This window comes from Puma concolor, chromosome E2, assembly GCF_028749965.1.
Source record: "Puma concolor isolate L17-30 chromosome E2, mPumCon1.1.hap2, whole genome shotgun sequence".
In the NCBI taxonomy this organism is placed as follows: Eukaryota; Metazoa; Chordata; class Mammalia; order Carnivora; family Felidae; genus Puma; species Puma concolor.
Genome location: NC_141681.1, coordinates 47207726 through 47217501, shown reverse-complemented (window position 1 = coordinate 47217501; position 9776 = coordinate 47207726). Strand labels below are relative to the sequence as shown.

The 9776-nt window shown below is 52.9% G+C and overlaps 1 protein-coding gene across 4 annotated transcripts; it reads left to right on the top strand.

The window, feature by feature from the left end:
* The first annotated feature begins 4300 nt into the window (after positions 1–4300).
* On the top strand, positions 4301–8801 carry PPP1R14A (protein phosphatase 1 regulatory inhibitor subunit 14A). Of its 4 annotated transcripts, none has more exons than XR_003222739.2 (5): positions 4301–4740; positions 6949–7029; positions 7340–7457; positions 7632–7664; positions 8560–8700. XR_003222739.2 is itself a non-coding variant. In XM_025914241.2 (4 exons), exons 1-4 carry the CDS (start codon positions 4540–4542, stop codon positions 8602–8604), a joined length of 360 nt encoding a protein of 119 aa, XP_025770026.1. In that variant the 5' UTR covers positions 4305–4539; the 3' UTR covers positions 8605–8801. The 4 variants fall into 4 exon arrangements, 2 of the variants coding, with proteins under 2 accessions (XP_025770026.1, XP_025770025.2); XR_003222738.2 differs by having other exon boundaries at positions 4302–4740; positions 8580–8713; XM_025914241.2 differs by lacking the exon at positions 7340–7457 and having other exon boundaries at positions 4305–4740; positions 8560–8801.
* The last annotated feature ends 975 nt before the right edge of the window (positions 8802–9776 follow it).

Genomic DNA, 9776 nt, shown 5'->3' with positions numbered 1-9776 from the left:
CCGATGAGACAGCAGTCCTGGCTAGCACCTGGATTATAGCTCAGTGAGACGGTGGAGCAGAGGGCCCCCCTAAACCATGCTTGGCCTGGATCCACAGAAACCACGAAACAATAAGTTTTAAGCTACAAAGTTGGTGGTAGTTTATTATGTAACAATAGAAAACTATTACGAATACAATGTTTACTAAAGTATACAGTAATAAAAATATCTTAACTGGAAGCCTTTTATTAAAACTCAACAGTAATTGTGTCAATTGTTTACAAGTAAACCAATGAAAGATTTTTGGATTATTTTGGAGGATTCTTTCTATCGCTTTATTCTACTGCTTAGAATTTGTCAGCGCATGGTGTAATAAAAACTGGGCCAACTTTTGGCCAGTTTTCATTTATTTTTTAAATTCTCTACGGACAGTGCACCCCCTTTCTGCCTGTACTCTGGTAGACCACACCTATTGCCCTTTGGCACATCAGTTGCAAAACAGACAATAAATACAATGAGTACATTGTATACAATGCTAAAATGTAATGTTACGGATAAAACAGAGCCGGGTGAGGGGCACGGGAGTTACAATATAAGATAGGGTGTCAGACAAGACCCTACTGCACAGATGACATTTGAGGGAGATGAAGGAATGAACCCTGCTGATATCACGCTCAGGAAGAGCTTCCCTGATGGAAGGAACTATTAGGGCAAAGGTGTGAGATGGGACCACACTTTATAGAGGCTGCTTTTAAACAACAGGTTCCAGCAATGGAAACTTGATCAAGGCCAAAGGGCCCACAGCGACCACCTGGCTGAATACAGAAGGGCCCATTGGGAGACCCACCTCAAAATACCCAATGGGCTCCTGACAACCAGGCACAGTTACTAAGAAAGAGAAAATTCCACATGTCCCCATACCTCCTCACCTTCTCACTTTAAATACGCCCCCACCCACTGACTCCTTGCAGACAGTCTCTCCTCTGTTGTCCTGACCCCTGCTCCCTTGGGGCCTATTCAATAAACTTCTGTCGCCTTTGTTCTGCTTCAGGTGAATCCTTTCACCTCTGAGCCACTGGCTTCCACCTGATCCTTGCCCCACATTGGGGACCCCCATCTGATTCAGAGAGACACCCCATGCTTGGCAGAGCTTTGAATGCCCCAGGACAATGGGGAGCTATGGAGAGTTCTTTGTTTTTTAATATAACAGCTTTATTGGGATATAAGCCACATACCATACAATTTACCCTTTTAAAATGTACAATTCAAGGGTTTTGGTATGTTAATAAAGTTATGCAACTAACCCTACAATCAATTGAGAAAATAGCATCATCCTCAAAAGAGACCCTTCCCCACCATTCTCTCATCCCCGGGCAACCACCAATCTACTTCCTGTCTGTAGATTTGCCTATTCTGGACATTACAGATAATCATACAACATGTGGCCTTTTGAATCTAGTTTCTCTCACTTAGCATGTTTTTTTTTTTTTTTTAATGTTTATTTTTGAGAGGGAGAGAGGGAGACAGTGTGAGCAGAGGAGGGGCAGAGAGAGAGGGAGGCACAGAATCTGAAGCAGGTTCCAGGCTCTTGAGCTGTCAGCACAGAGCCTTATATGGGACTCAAACCCACGAATGGGAGATCATGACCTGAACCGAAGTCGGATACTTAACCGACTGAGCCACCCAGGTGCCCCTCACTTAGCATGTTTTGAAGGTTCATCTATGCTCTAGCATGTGTCAGTACTTAATTTCTTTTTTTTTAATGTTTATTTATTTACGTATTTTGAGAAAGCACACAAGAGAGAGCATGGGGAGGGGCAAAGAGAGAGAGAGAATCCCAAGCAGGCTCTGTGCCGTCAGCACTAAGCCAGATGTAGGGTTCAATCTCACAAACTAAGGGATCATGAACTGAGTCGAAATCAGAAGTCAGGCGCTTAAGTGACGCAGCCATCCAGGCACCCTAGTGCTTAATTTCTTTTTATTGCCAAATAACAGTCCATTGTATGGATGTACCACATTTTATTTATCCATTCATCAGTTGATGGGCTATATTGTTTCCACCTTTTGGCTATTATGAACAATGCTGCTATGAACATTCCCATACAAGTTTTTGTGTGAACTTTCAGTTCTGTGGTATAGTCCTAGGAGTAGAATTGCTCAGTCATACAGTAACTCTTGAGTTTTACCTTTTGAGGAACTGCCAGACTATTTTCCAAAGTGGCTGCACCATTTTACATTCCCATCATCAGCGTATGAAGGTTCTGATTTCTCTGCATCTTTGCCAACACTTGGTATTTCCTATTTATTTATTTATTTAGAGGTGGGGAGGAGCAGTGAGAGAGGGAGAGAGAGAGAATCCCAAACAGGCTCCGAGCCGTCAGCACAGAACCCAATATGGGGCTCCAACTCACAAACTGTGAGATCATGACCCGAGCTGAAATCAAGAGTGGGATGCTCAACCAACAGAGCCCCCCAGGGCCCCTTAAAGATTTTGTTTTTTAGTGATCTCTGCACTGAACATGGGGCCCAAACTCACAACCCCGAGATCAAGAGTCATTCACTCCACTGACTGAGCCAGCCAGGTGCCCCCCCACTTCTTTATTTTACACACAAGTCAGGGGCCCCTGGGCGGCTCATTCAGCTGAGGATCCAACTTCACCTCAGGTCATGATCTCACCGTTAGTGGGTTCGAGCCTCACATTGGGCTCTGTGCTGACAGCTCAGAGCCTGGAGCCTGCTTCAGATTCTGTGTCTCCCTCTCTCTCTGCCCCTCCCCCCTCTCTCTTTCTCTCAAAAAATAAATAAACATTAAAAATGTTTTGAGATACAAGTACCTTATCAGAAATATGATTTCCATTTTTTCCCCCATTCTGTGGGTTGTCTCTTCACTTTCTTGATTATGTCCTCTAAAACACGAAACTTTTTAATTTTGATGATGTCCAGTTCATCTATTTTTTCTCTTGTTTCTTATGCTTTTGGTGTCATAGCTAAGGAACCATTGCCTACTTAAGGATAGTTTTAAGCAGGGATGGGGCATGGCCAAACTTAAGTTTTAAAGTATCATTTTTGCTGCTTAAAATTAAAAGTGGGAATACTGGGGGTGCCTGGGTGACTCAGTCAAGCTTCCTACTTGATCTCGGCTCAGGTCATGATCTCATGGTTCATGAGTTCAAGCCCCACATCAGGCTCTGCATTGATGGTGCGGAGCCTGCTTGGGATTCTCTCTCTCCTTCTCTCTGCCCCTTACCTGCTTGTGCACTCTCTGTCTCAAAATAAATAAATAAACTTGAAAAAAAAACTTTAAAAGAAGTGGGAATACTGGTGGGGCACCTGGGTGGCTCAGTTGGTCGAGCATCCGACTTCAGCTCAGGTCATGATCTCATGGTTCGTGAGTTCAAGCCCTGCATTGGGCTCTCTGCTGTCAGCACAGAACTCACCTCAGGTCCTCTGTTACTCCCCCTCTCGCTGCCCCTCTCCCACTCATGCTCTCTTTCTCATTCTCAAAAATAAATAAACATTTTTTTTAATTTAAAAAAAGAAGTGGGGATATTGGTGAAGTAACGGACTCCTGTGATCGCCCTTGTTAAAATTGCAACCCCGCCCTCATTCCATTTCCCCTTTTCTGCTTCGTATTTCTTCATAGAACTTATCATATTCTAATAAGCTGTATAATCGTGCTTACTTATTGTATTTACAGCCTGTCTCCACCACGAGGATATCAAGTCCCTGAGGACTGGGCTTGTCTTCTGTTCTCTATCTCTAGTGCCTAGAACAGTGCCTGGTGTGTGTGTGTGTGTGTGTGTGTGTGTGTACTACTGAGATTTTGCATATATATGTATATGTATATATATATATATATATATATATATATATATATAAAGTTGAGAGGACTGAAGGGAGCAGGTGCCACCTCCCTGTGCACAGGTCACCAAGAAACCCGTAGGGAAGGGTGTCGGGGAGGAGCCTGGTAATAACTTGAGTGGTTATTACCCATCTGGATGCTATCGGGCTTAGGGAGCCTGATATGAGAGAGAAGCTAACGGATGACATGATGTCAAATGAATACACACTTGTTGAATAGAATGAGTGAATAAATGAACGAAAGGCTGCGTGGGTGAATGAATAATTGAAATAACGAACAAATGATGTGCTGTGAGTACTCTAGTTCCATTTTCCCTTGCAGAGAAAGATGGCACGCGGGCTCCTGCACCGTCCCTTGCAATCGCCAGGGGGCGCAGAAAGGCCTGGTCCCCAAGAGCCTGTCCCAGGACCCGCCCCCCCCCCCTCCCCCCCCCGGGAGCCCCAGCCGCCGGGCCCCGGCCTGGGACTCCGGGATCGCGCCCATACCTAGACCGTGCACGGCTGCGGGCTTTACTCGGTGCAGAGACCAGTCCCTGCGCTGCAGGCGGGGAAACTGAGGTCCGGGAGCCTGGGGCGGAGCTGGCCCCCGGGCGAGCCCGAGCCCCCGCCCCCGGCCGGCCCCGCCCCAGCCCGTAAGAGGCCCCCTGGGCGCCTAGCGAAAGCGCACAGTGCTGCGCGGGGGCCGGGGCCAGGACCGCGATGGCAGCTCAGCGGCTGGGCAAGCGGGTGCTGAGCAAGCTGCAGTCTCCGTCGCGGGCCCGCGGGCCGGGGGGAAGCCCCGGGGGGCTGCAGAAACGTCACGCGCGTGTCACCGTCAAGTATGACCGGCGGGAGCTGCAGCGGCGGCTGGACGTGGAGAAGTGGATCGACGGGCGCTTGGAGGAGCTGTACCGCGGCAGGGTGAGGCAGGGAGGGGGATGGAGGGGTGGGGGGAGGGACCGACAGACCCCGGGCCCGCACCCTCTACGCCCTTCGGGTCTCTGGTTGCTTGTGCTGGCCTCGGTCACACAAGAGCACGCACGCACGGGACCAGGCACTCATGGGACTCCTTGGCCCTAGTGTCTCCCCTCCATGGCACTATGCTTGTGGACACGGACACACACTTGGGTCTCCAGAGATGTGTCCAAACACCTGGGGAAGGCCAGTGATTGAGCACACGGGGGATAAGGAGGCAAAGTTGCAGAGCCTGAGCGGCCATATCTGGAGAAAAGTTGGGGGACGGGGAGGTCTTAAAGCCAAACATAGATATGGTGACGGGGAAGATACTAAGACGAGGAGACGCACAGCAAAGGAAGCAACAGCATTTACAGACGTGCACAGCGACAAGTTAGAGCCACTAGCAGACACAGCAACAGAAGCAACAGCCAGGTACAGACGTACAGACTCTCAAGGACACACGCTGTGGTCACCTGCAGATCAACGGGCACCCACAGGCATCCTGGCACAGGCCACAGCCCCATGCAGACACACAGTTACAACGGCAACCACACGAAAGGGCTCCGGTCACAGCTCTTCATAGATACACAGTGTAGCAATTCACAGACGGTCCCAGCTTCACCTACCCCGGGACACCAAACGGTTCAACTAACAGCCACCCATCTTCTCCTACAAGCAAAACCAATAATCACGTGGCAAACACAATGGCAGATGTGACAGCCACTCACAGACATAAAATCACAGGAATGACCGCTACACCCGGACAGAAAACCACACAAGTGACACAGGTAGAAACAGATGCCCGACGGCAGAAATTACCGCCGTCCTGTCCGTGGGCACCCGGGACCGAAGCTACCGCCCGAGGTGTTGACGCAGAGGCCGCAGACAGACATTTCACACGCTGGGCTGGAGTCTCTGCTTGAAGTCAACACCGTGCAACACAAAAACGCAGTCACAGGGACCTGATGGTTGTGTCGCTGCACCGGCAGGACGCACAAACGCTCCTCAGCACAGCTTGGAGGCAGAAGGAGCCATGGCCCCTTACGGTGACGTGGGGCCCTTTTGTTCTGACATGCGGGTAGGCTCCTGGAAGTGGACAGAGAAGTCCAGTTGCCAGCGGTAGGCGACATCCTCAGACAGTGGGCGCTATAGCTGCCATGACACATTGACGATGACACGGCTAAGCCAGAGCCACACGCCTCCCGGTCACGGGACCATAGGCCCCCGTGCAATACACACACACACACACACACACACACACACACACACGAAGCCCCACACCTCTGCCTCTTGGGCCGGCCCCAGCCCCTTGGCATCGGGCTCTGGCTCACACGCAGAGCCTCACGCAGGCTGTGTGACACACTTCTAGACTCTCCCTGCCTTTGCCCCTTCTCCGCACACAAACCCAGGACCAGCCAGCCCTGAGGTCCACAGTGAAGTCAGAAGCACTTTGGGTGGGGGAGGAAAAAATCTGTAGCCTCAGGGATCTCTTGCTTTGACAGCTGGATTCTGTCCCCCACAGGGATAATGAGCCTGCATTTGGCTCTTTGCCCCAAGAGGCTATACTAGAAATCCCCCTCTTGGCTGCTTACAGTTGGGCTCGTGGCTCATCCCGCCCGCCCACTCTGGGGGGCTTTGGTGGCCACCTCTCTGGACTGACCAGGGCACACTATTGGCCCTGGGGGCTGCCCTGAGCCCTAACCACCCTTGCTGTCCTCTTGGACAAGGGGCTGCCCCCCAGCAGGAGGCTCTGGCCTGCCTGCTCCCCTCCCCCACACCTAGTGCTTAGACTTTTCCTTGAAAGGGCAGAGCCAGCCCCTCTCCTGAATCCCAGAATCTGACATTCCAAGACTCGACCAGGCCTGTTTCCCACTATGGGAACTGGGGCCAAGAGGAGAGACCTGTGCCAGCCCCAAGGCTCTCTGGGCCCTGGGGCCCAGGCATCTGAGCTGGTACAGGCCCCTTGGCCTCTGTCAACCCATCTGTCACCCCTCCCCCTCCCCCCCCAACACCCAGATGTCCCGCCTTGGCGGTGCTGTCCCTGACTGCCACATTGTTGCTCCAGAACACGCCAGCTGGGCCCTGGGGCTGGTGGGGCTTCTCCAGAGCCCTGGACAAAGGCGAGGGAGGGACAGGAAAGGGACCCTGACCACCCCTCCCTCCCTGCCTTAGGAGGCAGACATGCCTGATGAGGTCAACATTGATGAATTGTTGGAATTAGAGAGTGAAGAGGAGAGAAGCCGGAAGATCCAGGTAGGTGGGGGTTGGGGGGGGGGGGAAAGCTGCCGCCCCAGCAATAGTTACCAGGTTTATTGAGCACTTAGTATGTGCCAGGCACTGTTCCAGTTGTTTTGCACTTAACTCATTTTATCCTCACAAACCCTGTCAAGGGTTTATCCTCTCCGTTTTGTTATTATCACTATAATTATCTCCCATTTTCCAGATGAGGAAAATGAGGCCCACAGAGATTTAATCACTTGCTCGGGGCCCCAGCTCAGAAAGAGCAGAGCTGGGAGTCAAGGCCAAGCAGTCTGACTGCTCTGACCTTGCTGTGCTCTCCCAGAGACAGGAAGTACTGTGTGACCTTCTGGCCCTCTCTGGATTCAGAGCTGGTCCTGGTGCGAGTTTCTGGACTCTACCCTAACGCCCTCCACCACACCCCCTCCGCCCCTCCGTGCTCTGTAAGACCCTTGGGCCATGTTCCTCTCTTGAAACCAGATGGGAAGTCCACCCTAGAGTCTGACTTCCTTTTGTCTTGTTGCCTCGGGGCTTTGTTGGGAAAGAAGGGGCCGGAGGGGATTAGGTGCTAGTCATTTACTATTTTCTCTTTTTTTGCGGGGGGCTGGGGTGTTTAGGGACTCCTGAAGTCGTGCAAGAACCCCACAGAGGTGAGTTTGCCCTCCCACGCGGCAGGCCCTGTTCTGGCCCCCTGCATCCTGGTGGAAAAGGGGGTCCCTGGGGAGGAGGGAAGGCGCTGTCTTGCCCAGGGTCGTCAGAGGGAACTCTGGGGAGCCCTCTGTGTCGCTCAGGCCTTTTCTCATCTCCAGTGGTGTCTTTGTCTTCCTCACCCTGGCTCCTCTCTCCCCATCTGCCACTGGGGCCCCATTATCTCCTCCCCACTGAGACGCTCCCCATCTGTCTCCGGTTTCTGCCTTTCCTCTGCTGTTCTCTCCTTGGGGCCTCCAGTCTTTGGGCTCAGCCTCTCTCCGGGTATCCCCTACTCCCCTCCCCGGGCTGCTTCTCCCTTCCCCACCTCTGGGGCCCTCCCATCCCTGCAGGCCCTGAAGCTGAGCGGCCCAACCCCTCCCACTTCCTTCCCTGCTTTAAAAGGGAAAAATATTCATGTTTCTCTAAATGGCTCTGGGCTGCCTGAGGGACAAACGTCATTGTGTGTCTGTCTGCCCTGGAGCGAAGGCCTCTGTCCCTGGGGACCCTCCTGGTGATCTCTTGGCCCGTGAAACCTCTTGAGGTCTCTCTGTGGCTATTTCTTCTCTGTCCTTTCGTCTCTCCCTCTGCATCTGTCTCTGTCTCTGTCTTGGTCCCAGTTTCTGGGTCTCTGTCTCTCTCCCTGTCTGTGTCTCTATCTCTCCCTGTGTCTCTCACTGTTTCTCTCCGACTCTCTCTGTTTCTCTCCCTGTCTTTCTCTGTGTGTCTCCCTCTCTCTTTCCCAGTCTCTGCCTTTCGTCCCCCTCCCTAACTACCCCCACGCCCTCTCACTGACCAGGTCAGAGGGAATGGGGGCTGGGTGGGTGGGGTTGGCCCCACCCCTCCCCATGTTCTCAGGACCCCTGCCCTGTCCTCAGGACTTCGTCCAGGAGCTGCTGGTGAAGCTTCGAGGCCTCCACAAGCAGCCAGGTCTCCGCCAGCCCAGCCCCTCCGGTGACAGCAGCCTGAGCCCCCTCCAGGACCCGGCCCAGACCGCGCCACCCTGACCTTCTCGCCTCTGCGGCCCCCTCCCTTCTCCCCTTCACTCCACACCGTCCTGGCTTGTTTATAAGTTGTATGTAATGGTTCTATAACAACACCGCGTGCCTGTTTTTCCTCTCCCTGATCACTGGGCTTCCCCAAGCTCCCCCAACACCTCCCTCTCTCCCGCTGCGTCTCCTCGTGTCCCAGCACCCGCAGCTGGCCCGACAGATGGAGGCTCACTCCTCAGCCAGAGAGCATGAGAACAGGCCCTGCTGACCTTGCACCCCTGCCCCCCGGGGACTCATCTTGTCATTCCCCACCTCCCCCACCCCGCCAGCCTTGGTCGGCCCAGCACAAGCCAGCAAGGCCACAGTAGGTGTCATTCAGGGTTCCTGTGGGAATGATGGTCTGTGGTCCTTGCATCATGGGAGACATGCAAAACCAAACGTGCCCAACATCACCACAAGACGCCATGAACAGACCAATTTAAGGGGGCTTCCTGAAGAAAGTGACATTGAGGCAAGGCTTTGAAGGATGCATGGGAGTTTGTGTGAAACGGGTACCCATATCGGAGGACTCTGAACCTTGTGGGTGGAGGGACTGACATTGAGGCTAAGCCGGGGGAAGATACCAAATATTGGCAGGGCCATCGGCTAATCAGGATGTTCAAGTCCCCTGGAGCTGGATCAGGGAGGCCCCTGGGCTGGAGCAGGGGGAGGCCTGAAGGGTTACAGGGGAGGGGCTAGGGCTCAGAAGTTGTGGTAGCTATTTAACCCAAACTAGAAGTATTTCAGTATTTTAACAGCAGATCTAGTTGTACCCGTAGTCCTGGCTGTGTACAGTTGGGATACGGGGTGGGCCAGGGCCAGAGCAAGGGGTCTCTGCCCCCCGCCCCCCCCCCCCCCCAGGGCAAAGCACACTTCACATATTGCCTCTACTACTGACTGGATTTGAGGTCCCAGCCCCTGTCCTTACCCCGTGCCACCCAGCAGCCCAGCTAGGATCAGGCACCCATCCCAGGGGGTCTGAGCTCTGTCTGGCAGGAAGAGAAGACGTGGCTGAAGAAGAGGGGAATGCAGGGACGCCTTGCC